Source organism: Vulpes vulpes, chromosome 3 (genome assembly GCF_048418805.1).
Source record: "Vulpes vulpes isolate BD-2025 chromosome 3, VulVul3, whole genome shotgun sequence".
Lineage (NCBI taxonomy): Eukaryota > Metazoa > Chordata > Mammalia > Carnivora > Canidae > Vulpes > Vulpes vulpes.
The window spans coordinates 115,435,620-115,449,767 of NC_132782.1; the positions used below are offsets into that span (position 1 = coordinate 115,435,620).

The following is a 14,148-nucleotide window of genomic DNA, read 5'->3' on the forward strand; positions in this document are numbered from 1 at the left end:
CAGCCCTTCCTCTCCAGCCAGCAGCTCCAAGTTCAGCCCCAGGCCACCTCCCTTTCCAGGAGCCAAAGGGTGAAGTGTGTCACTGTCACTATAGGTGAACCCTGTGAGCCACGGCTGGAGACCTCAGCCACATGCTGGTGGGTACACAGCCCCCGTTTCTGCAGAAGCACACACAGAAAGCTGGCCATCTGCTTTTATTTCCCCTTGCTGTAGAAATCACAGTAAAAAGGTCTTATCGCGAGGGGATGGTTTGGCGACAGGGCTCAAGTGGAAGCATTCTGGACCTTAGGACTCACCTGCACCATCCTCTGCCCTTGCCTTCCCTCTGTGCCTGGGCAGCAGCGGTCCCTCCTGCTCCAGGAACTGTGGCTTTTTGACTTTTCAAACTAAGAAGCAAACGATTTATTTTGTATACAGGGCCAGACCCATCTGCCATGAGATTAGAATGTTTGGATCTAGGGCTTAGTTCTGTTCCAGCTGAGTACAGGCCACCAGCACCTAGTTGTCTTTCTGGAGGTTCATTTCTGCCTCAGCTTTTTGATGAAGGACACCTCATCCCGGTTCCGGATACCGTAACTGGAAAAGAAGAAGAGCTCTAGTGTGTGATCTGGAGAAGGTATGTGTGGAGCCTCACCTGAGACTTGGGAGGGTATTTAAAAAAAAAAAAAAGGTAGGAACAGCTTATGTCTGGGAAGGTGAGGAGTGGCAGTGGCCATCATCTCACAGACCTAGGTCGTGCCAGCAGGCAGCCTCTCACCTTCCCACACACTGCCCTCCTCTGGCTCTAGGAAGTCCCGCTCTACCACTGATGAGCAGTACTCACACTGCCCCCACGCCTCCCATTCCAGTAGGGAGAGCCCTCAGGAACCTCCCTGCAGGAGGGTGTCAGTTGAGCCAGGGACTCTCTCTTGGTCTCGCAAATTCTCCAGTGACTGATTTAAGACTCCTCCTCCCTCGGAAGAGGCCCCAGTCTTCTGGCAGAGCCTGGGTACTAGAGGACAACAGACCAGGTGCCTCTCTGCAGCTCAAAATGTGGCATGAACTTACTCTCGAAGCTTCTTCCTGTCCTCTGTGAGCTTCTCTCCTGCAGAGGTCAGGTAGTAGGTCCTCCACACATAGGACCTGTAAAATCCAGATGAGGATCCGGGTAAACCACAAGCAGGGTGACTGGGCAGCAGGGACGCAGCAGCTGTGTGCGAGATGGGCTTGGGATGCTCAGCTCTGGGGGGCCCAGGGCAGGCGGCTTCTTCTTGGCTTGTCCTGTACCCTGTACACACCAGGCCCGAGAAAGCTTGAAGGAGGCACCTCTCTGAAAGAGCTGTGTGGGGTGGCTGGGAGCCAAACATACCCTCCTAATGAAATAGGCTACAGCATGGAGACAGAGACGACCCATGCTGTAGGAGAGAGGAGACCACCCGGGGGAAGATGGGGTAGGGCCCGCTGGCAGCTGCACCGTCTGTAACCAAGGAGACCACTTACGCTGGAAATGCTCCAAGGTGCCCCCATTTAAGAAACCCAGTTGCCTCAGTGAGGTGATGTAGATGAAAGAGAACTGAGGCAGGACTCCCAGGCACCATGGCACCCACCGCGCCGGGACGCTCAGGACAGGGAACTCCTCGGTGCTCTGTGGCACAGGTGCGACAGCAGCTCCACTTACCAGCTGATGTGCTGAATGCCCCCTTCACGCTCCTGCCTGAGCTGCACGTATCTCTGAATGGCCTTCTTCAGGTCCAGGACTGTGGCGTTCTGCACCACAACCACAGCTGCGGGAGAAGAGCCATGTTAGGATCCACAGCCACAGCCTCGGGCGGCAGGAAAGGAACCAGAAGCTCTGTCCAGACTGTTTTGGATGGAGGCTCAAATTCAGGTGGAGTAGGCTCGTGGTTGCCCCGATGCCCTTCGACGTACATGGCTCCTGAGTTTCCCCTGAGCAGCCATGGCAGCGTCTTGTCTGCGTGTGACAGCTTGGACCGCAAGGTCCGCAGGGAGAGGGAGAGCACTTACGCATTATCTCTCCATCCATCTTGCACACGCGGACTGTCATCGCTTGGCCATATTCTAGTGCTATCTGGGAATTGACTTCTTCCAAAGTAACCTGCAGAAAGACCAAGGGTCGAGGTGGGAGCCTTGGCTGCCTTTGCTATCCCAAACCGCAAAAGAAGACAAGCGGATAGCATCCGAAAAGCAGTGTCGTATCTTACGAGGGACGAGAGACAAGATTTCTTACTTCTATGCTAGGGTTTCCCGGTTGCACCTACATTTTAAAAGTGTTTAACGTGTAAAGTGTATTAACGCTCAGGAAAAGAGGAGCGCTGAAACAGGAGAGGGTGAGCGCCGGATCTGGGCTCTGGGGCTGGGAATGAGGAGGCGCGGTCAGTCCGGGATCCAGGGCGCCACCGGGCGGGGGTGAGGAGGGGAGGCCGGTGTGCGAGGGTGACAGGGGCGCCCAACCCAGGAGTGAACGTCCTCGGGCGGGGCGCGGGGGCGCGGGCCTGGATGCGGAGTCCCGGGGTGGAGCCGCTCTCCCCGCTTGAGCTTCAACTACAGAAACGACCTTAGAACCAGCACCTGCACCTGCAGCGCAGCCGCGCCCGGGGCTCCGTCGGGGTCCGCCTTGGGACCGGACGACCGTCCGCCTGTCCCTGTCCCCTGCTGCCCCCGCTCGTGCTCGGGTCGGTGAGGTCCTTAAAGGACACGGGAGAATTGAGGCCCGCCGCATCTTCACCTCTGGCGCCCACAGGGGGAGGTCGGGCGCCGAGGCCCGGCCGCGCACCTGGATGGGGAGGTCGCAGAGCAGCGGGTCCTGCACCACCATGGCGAGCCCCTCCTGGAACACGTCCACCGCCTCGGAGTGCGGCAGCGCCTCCTCTTCGTCCTCCTCGGCCTCGGGGGCCTCGGGCCGCGCCGCCGCCGCCTCCGCCTCGGCCTCGGCCTCCGCCGGCTCCAGGGCGCCCGCTCGGCCCCGTGCTCCGCCCGCGCCGTCGCCGCTTCCGGCGCGAGGGGCGGGGCTGCCACGGGGACCAATGGGAGGCTCGGGGCGGCCTGCCGCAGGGGCTGCTGGGAGCGCCAACCCGGCCCGACCATTGAGACGGCGGCGGCCCGGGCCAATGGGAGCTCGCGACGGGCCCGACGCCGGCGCTCCGCGGCCGCAGGGGCTGCCGGGAGCGCGCGGGGCCGCCATGCTGCTCTTCTGTCCGGGCTGCGGGAACGGGCTGATCGTGGAGGAGGGACAGCGCTGCCACCGCTTCGCCTGCAACACCTGCCCCTACGTGCACAACATCACGCGCAAGGTGATCACCCGCCGCCCCCCGCCCAGCAGCCGGCGCCCGCCCCGCCGGGGTGTTCCAGCGGCCCCGGCCCCGCCCCCCGCCGTATCGGGAGCGGCCTGGCCTCACCCGGCTCCCGTGGCGGCGTCCCCGACGGCGGCCCGGGCGGCCTCGTTGGAGCCGTGGCCGGATCAGGCCCGCCCTGTGCGCTGGCGCGGCTGACGGCGGGTCCGGGCCGACGCCGCCAGCCCCCGGGGAGCAGCCCGCGCCGCGCACCGATACGGCCGCCGGGCCTTTGCACGTGCTCCCGCTGCCCTCCCCTCCCCGCCCGCAGCCCCGCGGTGCTCGGGTCGTGCCGCGCAGCGTGGCTCCGGCGGACTCGGGTCACCTGCGGACACGCCTCTACGGGACTTGCGCGCCTGGGGTCGGTGCTGCGGCCCCAACCCGGGCCCTGGACGGAGCCGGGGCGCACCGCCCGCCCCGAGCTGCCCGCGGGAGTTGGGGCCGCCGCCGCAACGCCCGGGACGGAGCCGGGGGCCTGCGCGGAGGGCCCGGGCCGAGCGTGGACGGGGGCGGGGGGTGGGTCCCGGCTGCGCCCGCCTCTTGGGCCGGCCCGTCGCTGGAGCCGCTGGAGCCCCTGGACCCGGGCCGAGCCCTGCGCCGCGGGTGTAGAGACGCGGCTGCCCAGGACCGTGCAGCCCGCGGGGAGGAGGGCAGTCGGCGGCCGGGTCAGCACCGCGCCCCTCCCCGCGGCCTGAACACCTGCCGCCGTTCGCCAGGTCACCAACCGGAAGTACCCGAAGCTGAAAGAAGTGGACGATGTGCTCGGCGGCGCGGCGGCCTGGGAGAACGTGGACTCCACCGCAGGTGAGAACTGAGGCCGCGCTGGCTTTGAGAAAGGAAGCTCCTAAAAATAGCGTGTTTATTTTCTCCTTTAGTGATTTATTTCTTACACAGGCAATATTGGCATAAACCCCAGAGACGTAGAGGTGTGGGTTAGTCTCAAAGCCACAGCCTTTTAACATCGCATGACCTTGGTGGCTTCTCTCCGTCGTGAGAGTGTGAAGGGAGCACTTGGCCTCTAGCGTGGTCCGCAAGTGGCGGCTGTGCGGGGAGCAACCGACGGCAGTAATGAACGTCGGAGCCTAAGGAAGAGTATATGGTCCATTTGTTCAGCTGTGGATCTTTTTTAAAATTAGTTATCTCTAAAAAATATTTTATTTACTCATGAGAGACACAGAGACAGAGATATAGGCAGAGGGAGCAGCAGGCCCTATACAGTGAGCCCGATGTGGGACTCGATCCCGGGACCCCCGGGGTCACACCCTGAGCGGAAGGCAGATGCTCAACCACTGAGCCACCCAGGGATCCCTGGTGTAGATTTTTATTTTTAATTCATTCATTCATTCATTTATGGTTTATTTATTTGTTTTTCTTCCTGGTGTAGATTTTTAAAAGCTGATTTTTGAAAGCAGAGAGCATTCAAAGTCTTGTTTCCTGTCTGATAGAGGTAGATGTGACCAGGGAAGTAAAGAGGAGAGCCCTAAACACATCTGTGTTGAGCGGAGGAAGACCCAACTCCTGTTTAGTATTATCTTTTCTCCCCGGTAGAAGAATATCTAAATCTGATATGGTAGAATTAGCATTGGCAGAATTTGCCAAAAAAGCAAAGAAGATGATTTTGGTACCTAATGTTCAAAGTGCTGTGAGTGTTTGAAGGTATTATCAAGCATAGGGTCAGTTTCCCGAACTGAGGTCACTTTGCCTTGAGGTATTTGGCAAAGGTGTGGGTTGTATGGTGAGGTCTTCATAAGAACGGCCTGTGGAACTGCTGCCGAGATGGATCCCTAAATTTAATGGGAAGTGGATTTGTCATTCCCTGGGGGCTCCTCCGGGAAGTTGAGAGGGCCTAGGTGATGGAGATGCACTTGGAAGAATCTGCCCAGAGTGGACCCCATCATGCACATGGTAGCCATAAGCCACATTTCATGTCACATTTCCAGCTAGTCTTCAACCAGATTTGAGAAGAAAAATGGGACTCAGGGAGGGGAGCAGGAGTGTTTTCCAGGGTCACCATTGTCCCCTCAGTGTGAGAGTGTAGTGGGACTGATGCCACTAATTACAGCCTTTCAGTCATGGTGCAAGGTGCCCTAGGCAGGGGATGCCAGATGATTGGGGTCAGGGAGGGATTTGGTGCGTTAATACCTACTTCTAGCAGGTGTGTTTGGTCAAGAGTATCTTTTTTTTTTTTTTTTTAAATAACGTGGGTCACTTGTTTTTCTCGTTGCCAGAGTCATGTCCTAAATGCGAACATCCTCGTGCCTATTTCATGCAGCTTCAGACTCGCTCTGCAGACGAGCCGATGACCACCTTCTACAAGTGCTGCAATGCTCAGTGTGGACACCGCTGGAGGGACTAGGGTCAGGATCCAGCTGTGTCATCTGCCTACCTTGTTCCCTAGGGTGGATTCACAGCCAGGAGTGTGAACTGTTTGTTCTGAACTGTCTCTGCTTGATGTGGCCAAAAGCTAACCCTTTCATGGGAGCTGGTCAGGGTACCAGCCCATCTGGCAGTCAGCGGATGAGCTCATTTATATCCAGGGGGATTGTGTGTGCAGGGAAGGGTATCCATAAGTAAGTGTGTTCTTTTTAATATCCTGCTTGTGGATCTTGTAGGTATATTGGCTAATTGACATCTTTTCACCATTGTTCTTCTTAAATATGCACTCCGATTGCATAACTAATAAAGTAAAATGTTATAATGTAGGACATTAGATGTATCTAAGTATTTAACTTAATTGTAAACTTATCACTATTCTGAATATTTAATTAAAATGGAAAGTCTAATACTGCTTTCCTAGTGTTTATTTTTTTTTTAATTTTTTGCCAAGAAGTATATTTTATTTTCGTTAATCATACAAATAATTTGCTGTAATATCCCAGGGCAAACTGCAGAGTTTGGCAGTCTGACTGGGGTGGGGTGGGGGCTGGGGGGCGGCCCTCAGAGACCTGCAGGCTGGCAGCCTTCAGCATGGAGTGCCTGGGTTCACAGCACAGCTTGTCACTCGTGGCCATCTCGCAGGTGGCTCTTCCTCTACATCACGACACGGGTGTCTCGAAGATGTTGTGGGTGGGGAACCCTCTAGATGCTTAGGAAATTTTATTCCGTTTCTGCTGCTCGATGGTCTCTGGTTGGTAGGGTGTTCTCCAGCGTCTCCATTTTCTTTAGCTTGGCCTTATCGAAGCTGGCGATTTCCCCCGTGTCCAGTTTCTGCCATTTTCTTAAAGCGATCTATGGAGTTCCACCCCGAGTCCAGTGCTGGGTCCTCCCACTCGTGTTGCTGTAGCAAGAGACCACTTTCTCATTGTTTTGAGTACTTTGACAAGCAGACATCAAACAACTGCCATGCTTAGGGCTCTCCTGGTAGAATACTGATAACATGCTTTTCAATTTATCATTTCTGTTCTTGTTTCCTAGGATTGCAATAAATTTATTAGGTAGGCTATATTTATGCTTCCTTCATTTTTTTAAAACAAATATTTATTTATTCATGAGAGAGAGAGGCAGAGACACAGGCAGAGGGAGAAACTGGCTCCATGCCGGGAGCCTGATGTGGGTCTCGATCCCTGGTGTCCAGGATCAGGCCCTGGGGCGAAGGCGGTGCTAAACCGCTGAAACACCTGGGTTGCCCTTCATCTTTTTATTTGTAAAAGGAAAAGGACATCCTGGACTGGAGGGGGGTAGGATGTTAGTTTGTGGATGGTTTCGTTTCTTTTTTTAAAAAAATTTTTTTTTTTTTAATTTTTTTTATTTATTTATGATAGTCACAGAGAGAGAGAGAGAGGCAGAGACACAGGCGGAGGGAGAAGCAGGCTCCATGCACCGGGAGCCTGATGTGGGATTCGATCCCGGGTCTCCAGGATCGCGCCCTGAGCCAAAGGCAGGCGCCAAACCGCTGCGCCACCCAGGGATCCCACGTTTCTTGCTCAGGACCTCAGACCTAATTACTTTTCTAAATCTCTTAATAATGAAGTCTCACTTGTGAAATCATGGGATGCAAATATATACCTCTGATAGAAATTTTTACGTTTTTGAGACGGTATCTTTTCCAGACATGAATAATCTTTAAGTTTGGCACGATGGTGATGGCTTGTTTGTTTTTAAATAGGCTCCACATTGGAGCCCAATGCAGGGCTTGAACTCATGACCCTGAGATTAAGAACTGAGCTGAGATCAAAAGTCAGGTGCTGAACAGACAGCCACCTAGGTGCCCCAACAGGATGGCTTTTGCTGTAACATGTAGATCAGGTTCTGAGCCCATCATTTCTTGGTTTGGTTATTTTCCAAAACAGTTTGTTGTGGTGATGATGCAATTTTATAATGTGGGTGTTTCCTTTAGTATGTTCTGTTTATGCCATCAGTTGGTTGGTGTGTGTGTGTGTGTGTGCACTGTCAGTTTTATTTCCTCAGATTTTCTCTCTTTTTTTTTTTAAGATTTTATTTATTTATTCATGAGATATACAGAGAGAGGGAGAGAGAGGCAGAGACACAGGCAGAGGGAGAAGCAGGCTCCCTGCAGGGAGCCCGACGTGGGACTCGATCCCAGGACTCCAGGATGATGCTCTGAGCCAATGGCAGGCGCTAAACCGCTGAGCCACCCAGGGATCCCCTCCTCAGATTTTCTGTGTTTGCTGTTGGTCAGTGGTGAAGATCATGCACTCTGAAGTTAGCCTACACGTCTGCTTCTCAGCTGGGAGACCTCAGTCAAATTGCCAAACCTCTGCCTTCATTTCCTCACGTATAAAGTGGTGATAACAATTTCAGGGGTCTACAAACTTTCTTAAAAGGGCCAAATGGTAAATATTTTATTTATTTATTTTTTAAATTATTTATTTATTCATGAGAGAGAGAGAGAGGCAGAGACACAGGCAGAGGGAGAAGCAGGCTCCATGCAGGGACCCCGATGTGGGACTCGATCCCGGGACTCTGGGATCTCTGAAGGCAGATACTCAACCACTGAGCAACCCAGGCATCCCAGATGGTAAATACTTTAGACTTAGTGGGTCAAGACTCAAAATCTAGGAGAACAAACTTTCACAACTTTTTGATAGACAAAATTCAGAATGTAATCACAGTAATTGAGTACAACATTTTGTAATGCGGGGTCTGTTGAAAATAATGGATATCGGGGTGCCTGGGTGGCTCAGTTGGGTGTCTGCCTTCAGCTCAGTGTGTGATCCCAGAGTCCTGGGATCAAGCCCCATGTTGGGCTCCCTGCTCCCCATCCCCCCACCTAGCTATCTCTCTCAAATAAACAAATCTTAAAAAAAAAAAGAATGGATATCATTTTGCTTAACTGGGGTTCAAAGTTAGCATTTCTTATCAAACTAGATTGCAAATATGCATCTGTTAACGCTGCTTAAGTGCAAGAGAGCAAATGAAGTTAACTGTTGCCATTACCAATAGATTGAATGGAGCCAACACTGATGACAGATGCAAATAATTTCCACAAACAATTTCCTGTAACCTGTATCAGCAGATTCCAATCCATGATCTACTGAAATAGTGTTTTCTCAGCTTTGAAAATATTCTTGCCTACGGTTGTTGCTTGTTCTACGCACACCATGCATACAGGCTAATTCTTCAGTCACTTCCCAGCTCAGTGCTGAGGCACTGACTTTTCAGAGAAACAGTTGAACAGTATCAGTAACATTGGTGGATTCATCCAGATTCAAGGAAAATCACTTCAAATCATTCGCCTCATTTTTAACTATTGATGTTGCTCCCAGTGTCCTTAGCTTTTAGAACCGTTCTCTAAAAGGCATAGTCATATTTATTTTCTCTGGACACACTTCTTCAGCTGCTCTAATTAAGCACAAGTCACCATCATAAGTGGCTTTCCTGGCTTGTTTAACCAATGAGCCACCTGGAAATTTAATTTGATTGCTTCATTTTCATATTTAAGTTTTTTGAAGAAATTCTGTGGTGTGTTGAGAATAGTGCCAGTGGCTTTGTGCGTGTTTGGATAACGGTCTGCTGCAGTGTCATTCCATAGTCCACAGTCCTTTGCCATCCAATTTGATGATGCAGTAATCTACGCTGTGCCGTAAAAAATGTTACATTCAGGGTCCACTTTTCTTGTTTTGTCATGATGGGTATGCACTGGTAATAGGTTAAGGGGAAAAAAAACCCCACATACATATGTGTGTATACGGCTGCTTCATATTTAGAACTGACTAGTCATAGTGATTTTCCAGGACTCTCCCTGGCTCCCTCCCATCACCCAGGAAGGGCACTGGGTTAACTTCCACAGATGTCCTCTTAGGCGTTTTTCTTGTTTTCTGCATTATTACGATGTATCCTTTTTTTTAAGATGCTGTGTTTTTCTCATATATTTTCCTTTTAGTTCTTTTTTATAGTGTCTATCTCTTCTCCCATATTTCCCATTTCATCCTTGGGGACATATTTTCCTTTACATCTTTGAACATAGTTAGAGTAGTTACTTAAAAACCTGTGCTGTTTCCAACCTCTTAGTCCTGGGAGTCTTGTCTATCGATTACCTTTCCTCTTAAGTGTGGGTCACCTAGTTCTGTTTATTCACATGTCTAATATTCTTCGATTTATCTTGGCAATTGTGAATGATACAGATTGTAGATACTAGATCCTGTTAGGTTTCTCTGGAGAGTGTTGAATTTTTATTTGTATTTAAAGCAGGCTGTAAACTCTGTCTCTGATATAGGCAGCAGCCCAAACTTCTGTTCAGGTGGTTTAACTTTAGCTGGGTTGCTTGGAGTTGGCCTATATACATGTAGTTCAGAAGTCATCCAGAGGGATCCCTGGGTGGCGCAGCGGTTTGGCGCCTGCCTTTGGCCCGGGGCGCGATCCTGGAGACCCGGGATCGAATCCCACGTCGGGCTCCCGGTGCATGGAGCCTGCTTCTCCCTCTGCCTGTGTCTCTGCCTCTCTCTCTCTCTGACTATCATAAACAAATAAAAAAAAAAAATTAAAAAAAAAAAAAAGAAGTCATCCAGAGACTTTGGTAAAGTTTGTTTGTGTTTATTTGTTTGTTTATTTTAGGAAGTAGAGTTTAGATGTAGAATTTGGTGCGCTCCACCCCTTTGGGATTTCCTCCCTTTCCAGCCTTTGTGGTCGTGGTGTGGGTTGTGTGGTCTGGGGGACTTAAGGTAGTAAATTTTAGTTTCAGCCTCGGGTGCTCTTCACTGGACATGGAGCCTGCTTAAGGTTCTTGCTCTCCCTCTGCCCCTCCCCCTCTCAAAAAATAGATGTGTGATTTATGTTTCTGGCCATTCCTAAGTTGTTTCATGGGCTTGAACTTTTGATTTCATCCCTCTGTGGGTCCTGGTTGTTCTCAGACTCCAGAGCTGTAGCTCTGGGGTATCCAAACTTTACCCCAGATGTTTTGATGCACAGAACACACACATGCACCCTGAAATGTGACCTTATTTGGTACCCTAAAGAACACACAGCCAATAAGTAAATGAAAAGATGCATATCTTCACTAATAACCAGTGAAGTGTAAATGAAAGCAACACTGAAATATCTTTGCTTATCAGATAGGCAAAGATTAAAAAGACTGATAAGGTACACTGTTGGTGACTTCTGGTGTAGACGGTGGCATGTTCTTGGAGTGCCACTTGGTAGTACCTGTATTTTAAAATGCTGAACTTTGGATCCCACAGTTCCATCCCTAAAATTCTTTGTGCAGAGATACTCATTCTGCTGATTAAAGATCCATGACCAGAACTGTTCACTAAGTTGCATATATGCACCGGAAATTAACATAATGTTATATGTCATATCTCAAAAAAATAAAAATAGCGTATAGAGGCAGCAATACAAATGTTCATCCGTAGGTTTATTGAACTGTGGCACGTACTACCATTAAAGGCAAAAAACAGGTTTTAATGTGCTGACCTAAAGGATGTTGAAAATAGCCAGAGGAACAAGGAGTCTGCAACGCTCAGCACAGTGTGAGTCCATCAAAAATGTGCATTTGTTTGCACATCTTTGGAAGGATTTGGCCCAACTTCTCACAGAAGAGGACTCAATTTATATTTTTCCTGTATCATTTGTTTTCTTTAAGAGTGCATCACTTTGGTGCTTAGCACTCTCTCCAGGGGAGAGGACATTCCATTTGTCGGAATGAATATAACAGACAATCTGCCAATCAATGGACAGGTCATCAATGTCCATGTTTGGCAACCTTGGGTGTTATGGGGAATGAAGGGTCATCCCACCTCCTAATTCCCAGGTTTATGATTACTGGTGGCAGTCATCTGTCAGCCCCACTTGGGACAGCTGTTCTGCTCTGCATCGTGGTTTCAGATGTGGGCGGCCTGTGTAAGCCCGCCGTGGGAGGCTCACGTCACTGCTCACTGCACTTATATCCTGAATCAGGCTGAGAGGCTTCGCTGCAAACACAGGAACGGTCACCTCCAGGTCTGGAGGGTTGGGTTCCCTTCAGACTTGCCATGGGACCCAGCAGACGCATCTGGGAAGGTGAGTCTGGCAGTCAAGTCAGCATGAGCCGATGGCAGAGAGGGGCAGGCAGCCCGGGCCCTGGGAAGAGCCTGTGGATGAACCTTGGAAGCAGTGGGGAGCATCACCCTAGTCTTACCTCCTCCAGTGTCCTGATCTTGGGTGCCTCCCAGAGACAGCATTTTGGCAATATTTGCTAAAGAATGACAGGCTGTCACTTCCAGTCCTGAGTATTGCTGGGCAGAGGGAAGAGTACTGAGTTTGTTAGGTAGAGTTTTTAGGTGTGGAAGAGACTTTTCTTCCTCAATAGCTGAGCTAGGGGTTGTTCTGGGGCCAGATGGTCTGAGCTGTAAGGACCATGAGTGGAGATGAGGTCCCGGTCTTGGGGTTGGCAAAACACCTTAAAACCCTATGTCCTGGGAGGGGGGGGCCTTCAGGCAGAAGAGGAGCCAGAGTCTGGGGATCTCCCCTTGGAGCTGTGGGCGGGCAGCGGGTGAGGGTGGGATCCCAGAAGGAAGGTCAACTTGGCCAAGCAGATGAAGGGGAGGTTGAGGGTTCGTGCTTAAGTCATGTCCCAGAGTGCTCTTCCCAGGGGTCTGAAGCATTAACACCATCGAGAGGCAAGGTCAGCATTTCTTACCCTGTTGGGGCACAACATGAATCAGACAGGTCTCCCCCTGAAAGAGCCTGGTGTAAAGAGGCAGCATAGCTACGAGCTTTGCTGACGTGCTTACAAAGGAGCTATGAGGACATTTCGGGGCAGAGAAGGTCAGTGTTAACTGTGGGAAGAGCAGGTGCATCATTTTCCTCCCTTTGCCCCCAGGTCCCCCATAACTGTGTCAACACCCTTACTCTAGACCTTTCCCCCATCACTACCTGCTTCCCTGCTCCTGCCATGAGCTGACTGGCCTCGCCTGGGGGTGTCTTGTCTGGCCAGAGAGAGCTTCGTGAAGGAATAGGCACACGATGCTAAAGGAAGTCAGGCAGGGGGGATAGTGTGAGGTGGTTTAGGCCAGCAGGGGACCCAGAGTGAGCTCCCCTGGCCCCCGTCCGCCTGTGCCCCTCAGACTTCCATCCTCATCTCCCTTCTTCTTTCTGCCCTGGGTCCCTCCCCCTGTCCATGTCCACCTGAGGCCGGCCTGGGCCCAGCTCGTCTGTCTCCACAGCTCCGGCCTGGTGTTGCCACGGCTCCCAGACATGCACCTCCCAAGACCCAGATACGTGAGGGTTTCAATTGCTTCTTCTTTCCCCAGAAGAGGGAAGAAAGTGCTAGATAAATGTCCACTGAAATAGCAACCTCCGTTCCTTATGTCTGCCAGCTTTCTGAGTGGGTACGCAGAATGACAGGGATAGCACTCCGTTAAAAATGAAGAGTCTGTGTGAGAGGGGACAGTAAGTGGACCGGGTGGAGCCAACTTGGGAGGGCGTGTCTCAAGGCACCGGGCCCTGGTGGGATTCCCCTGGGGGCCGGGGTGAGTGAGGGGCTGTGTCTGTCTGGAGACCTGCCCCTGGGTCTGACAGTGTGTGTGGATTCTGAGGCAGGGGGCCTGGCTTCATGGTGGGCCAGGAGAGCAGGGTAGGAAAGCTGTGAGGCCCCAGCAGTCAGACCTCACGGGCTGTACCTTGGCCCTGAGGTCATGGAGGAGATGGGTCCTGTGAAGGGAACAGAGTGCTCATGGGCTGGAGGCAGTGTCCTCAGACCTGGTGGGACAAGGGCAGTGCCGGGTGGTGGCATCAGCTGTGCTGCGAGATGGTCTAGTGTTGTCTGAGCTGTGACCAGATCTCCCGGTGTCCTCCCACTGCCTGTTCCAGGACCGGGGAGCGTGCGGGTGGGGGTTTCTATGACGCCTGGCCCAGTGTCTGTAGTCAGAGGCGTGGGTAGCCCCGAGGGGAGACAGAGCAGTGGTGCGTGCGCTGGGCACGTTGGGCAGCTCCCAGGCTGTGTGGACCCTGGCTGAACATGTGCCAAGCAGAGAGGTACCAGGTGCCAGGCATTGGGGAAGAGCTGCTGCTGTCCCTGGTCTTGGCTTCTGCTCCTCTCAGAGGGTGGTGGCCCCGCCCCGGCCAGCTCGCTGTGTAGACAGAAGCATTCTCTGTGGAAAGAGTTCTCAGGGGATGAGCAGGGACCATCCCCCCATGTAGGTCTCTGCTGCTCACCCAGAGTGGGTCCTGGCACTGGCAGCTCTCAGCTGTCCCTGCCCTGGGGTCTGCGGAGCTTGGAGCGGCCCCACACCATGCTCCCGAACCATCTGCTCCTGGGTTGGCCTGTGGCAGGGCTGGCCCACTTCTGCACAGACGGAGGGGTGCCTCCACCCAGGGATCCCTCAACTGGGCAGTGGCTGCTGTGCCTCAGACCCCGCAGATCTCGGTGCTCAATCTGATC

General features: G+C 52.4%; 3 protein-coding genes across 11 annotated transcripts in view; 2 read left to right on the forward strand and 1 right to left on the reverse strand.

The window, feature by feature from the left end:
• Positions 1 to 179: 179 nt before the first annotated feature.
• Positions 180 to 2,992, reverse strand: SNRNP25 (small nuclear ribonucleoprotein U11/U12 subunit 25). Its single transcript, XM_025984929.2, has 5 exons — positions 2,774 to 2,992; positions 2,005 to 2,095; positions 1,658 to 1,763; positions 1,048 to 1,122; positions 180 to 576 (listed from the first exon to the last, which is right to left on the reverse strand). Exons 1-5 carry the CDS (start codon positions 2,813 to 2,815, stop codon positions 519 to 521), a joined length of 372 nt encoding a protein of 123 aa, XP_025840714.1. The 5' UTR covers positions 2,816 to 2,992; the 3' UTR covers positions 180 to 518.
• A 146-nt stretch (positions 2,993 to 3,138) lies between these two features.
• Positions 3,139 to 6,112, forward strand: POLR3K (RNA polymerase III subunit K). Its single transcript, XM_072754319.1, has 3 exons — positions 3,139 to 3,290; positions 4,046 to 4,133; positions 5,558 to 6,112. The coding sequence occupies exons 1-3, from the start codon at positions 3,180 to 3,182 to the stop codon at positions 5,683 to 5,685; spliced, it is 327 nt and encodes a 108-aa protein (XP_072610420.1). The 5' UTR covers positions 3,139 to 3,179; the 3' UTR covers positions 5,686 to 6,112.
• A 5,542-nt stretch (positions 6,113 to 11,654) lies between these two features.
• LOC112909068 (interleukin-9 receptor-like) overlaps positions 11,655 to 14,148 on the forward strand; it is a 30,213-nt gene continuing 27,719 nt past the window's right edge. For all 9 annotated transcript variants that reach the window (XR_012000709.1, XR_012000710.1, XM_072754328.1 and 6 more), the window contains exon 1: positions 11,655 to 11,786. Coding sequence is in view for 7 of the 9 variants with exons in the window: in XM_072754328.1 (XP_072610429.1) it covers positions 11,759 to 11,786 (28 nt within the window). In the remaining 2 variants the exon portion in view is untranslated. The remainder of the gene's footprint in view (positions 11,787 to 14,148) is intronic.

What these genes read in the sequence shown, in the direction of transcription:
- SNRNP25 (XM_025984929.2), bottom strand. Translation starts at nt 2,815, where the DNA reads ATGGTGGTGCAGGACCCGCTGCTCTGCGACCTCCCCATCCAG. An exon ending in TCTGCGACCTCCCCATCCAG is followed by an intron (nt 2,096 to 2,773) that starts GTGCGCGGCCGG and finishes GTCTTTCTGCAG; the next exon opens with GTTACTTTGGAAGAAGTCAA. An exon ending in GACAGGAAGAAGCTTCGAGA is followed by an intron (nt 577 to 1,047) that starts GTAAGTTCATGC and finishes CTTCTTTTCCAG; the next exon opens with TTACGGTATCCGGAACCGGG.
- POLR3K (XM_072754319.1), top strand. Translation starts at nt 3,180, where the DNA reads ATGCTGCTCTTCTGTCCGGGCTGCGGGAACGGGCTGATCGTGGAGGAG. An exon ending in TGCACAACATCACGCGCAAG is followed by an intron (nt 3,291 to 4,045) that starts GTGATCACCCGC and finishes GCCGTTCGCCAG; the next exon opens with GTCACCAACCGGAAGTACCC. An exon ending in GAACGTGGACTCCACCGCAG is followed by an intron (nt 4,134 to 5,557) that starts GTGAGAACTGAG and finishes TCTCGTTGCCAG; the next exon opens with AGTCATGTCCTAAATGCGAA.